The sequence below is a fragment of the Buceros rhinoceros genome, unplaced genomic scaffold (assembly GCF_000710305.1).
Source record: "Buceros rhinoceros silvestris isolate BGI_N320 unplaced genomic scaffold, ASM71030v1 scaffold27967, whole genome shotgun sequence".
In the NCBI taxonomy this organism is placed as follows: domain Eukaryota; kingdom Metazoa; phylum Chordata; class Aves; order Bucerotiformes; family Bucerotidae; genus Buceros; species Buceros rhinoceros.
The window spans coordinates 1-1,074 of NW_010423169.1; the positions used below are offsets into that span (position 1 = coordinate 1).

The window sequence follows — 1,074 nt, forward strand, 5'->3', positions numbered from 1 at the left end:
CTTCTCGGCAGGTCACCAGCGAGAAGCTGTGCCGGGCCCAGCAGGAGCTGCACTTCCAGGCTGCCACCTACCTCTGCCTGCTGCGCAGCGTCCGGCAGCACGCAGCCCTGCACCAGGAGTACCACGGCAAGGGGGAGCGGTCCCCTGAGGAGGTCGCCGGCCTGGTGGGCTTCAGGTTGCCTCAGCAGCCGGGAGGAAAGGGATAAGATGATTCTGCTGTGTTACCTATTTATTCCCGAATAAATATCCTGGAATTACCAAAACGTGCTAGTTTGGGTTTTCTAGTTTGGGTTTTCTGACGATTTTAGGTTGCCGGTGTCGCGTGGAAAAGCCAGAACTGGGAATCCCACTCAGCTTATCAAGCGCACCAGACCCACCCCTTCAATCTGAACGTGTGGTTTGACAGGCAGCTTCCAGGGAAAGAAAGTTGGTAGTGGAAAAACATGATGACAGACTTCGCTGCTATACTCTTTGTCTAAGGAGTTGCAAGAGGTGATGGTTTTCCCCCTCAAAATCTGGAGGTAAGAGAATTTGCTTATTTAGGGTTTTCCAGCCACATTCTGTGTCTGCAGAATTTTCTGCTCTCCCTAGAGCAAAGGCGCTTTCTTTGGAACATCAGTGAGTTGAGCACTGTAGTAGCACAAACCTCCTTCGTCCTGAAGAGTTTAGTGTTTTTCCACGGCAGTGAGCTAGTCATAACAATGCAAAGGGAGTTTCTTGGTGCCTCTGAGCAGTCGACTCGCAACTGTAGGCTTCCCACGCTGTTCTTACACATTGTGAGTCTCAGGAAAACTTAATTAGCCAGTGAACTGGTTACTGACAGTCACCCTGGATAGTTAGAAATCAGGATGCCATTTTCTTGCTTGTCTTGCAATCTGGAACAGCAAGTTTCTTTTTATAAGAAAATTAATACAGGCTTGAATTGTTTCTGCTCTCAGAGGAGGGATGAATTACACATGAGATATGTAAGAAATCTCTGACAAAGATGACTTAAAATGGCTAAAAATGTCAGGCTTGTTTGCATGGCGGAGGAGCTGTAAGCAAGGATAACAAAAGAGTGCTTGGTTTGGTTTG

At 48.0% G+C, this 1,074-nt stretch overlaps 1 protein-coding gene across 1 annotated transcript; it reads left to right on the forward strand.

Moving 5' to 3' along the window:
- Positions 1 to 3: 3 nt before the first annotated feature.
- Positions 4 to 206, forward strand: LOC104488126 (chromosome unknown open reading frame, human C7orf55; the record flags this gene model as incomplete). Its single annotated transcript, XM_010140352.1, has 1 exon — positions 4 to 206. A coding segment is annotated over one exon (203 nt), but the record flags the coding sequence as incomplete, so codon positions are not given.
- Positions 207 to 1,074: the final 868 nt, after the last annotated feature.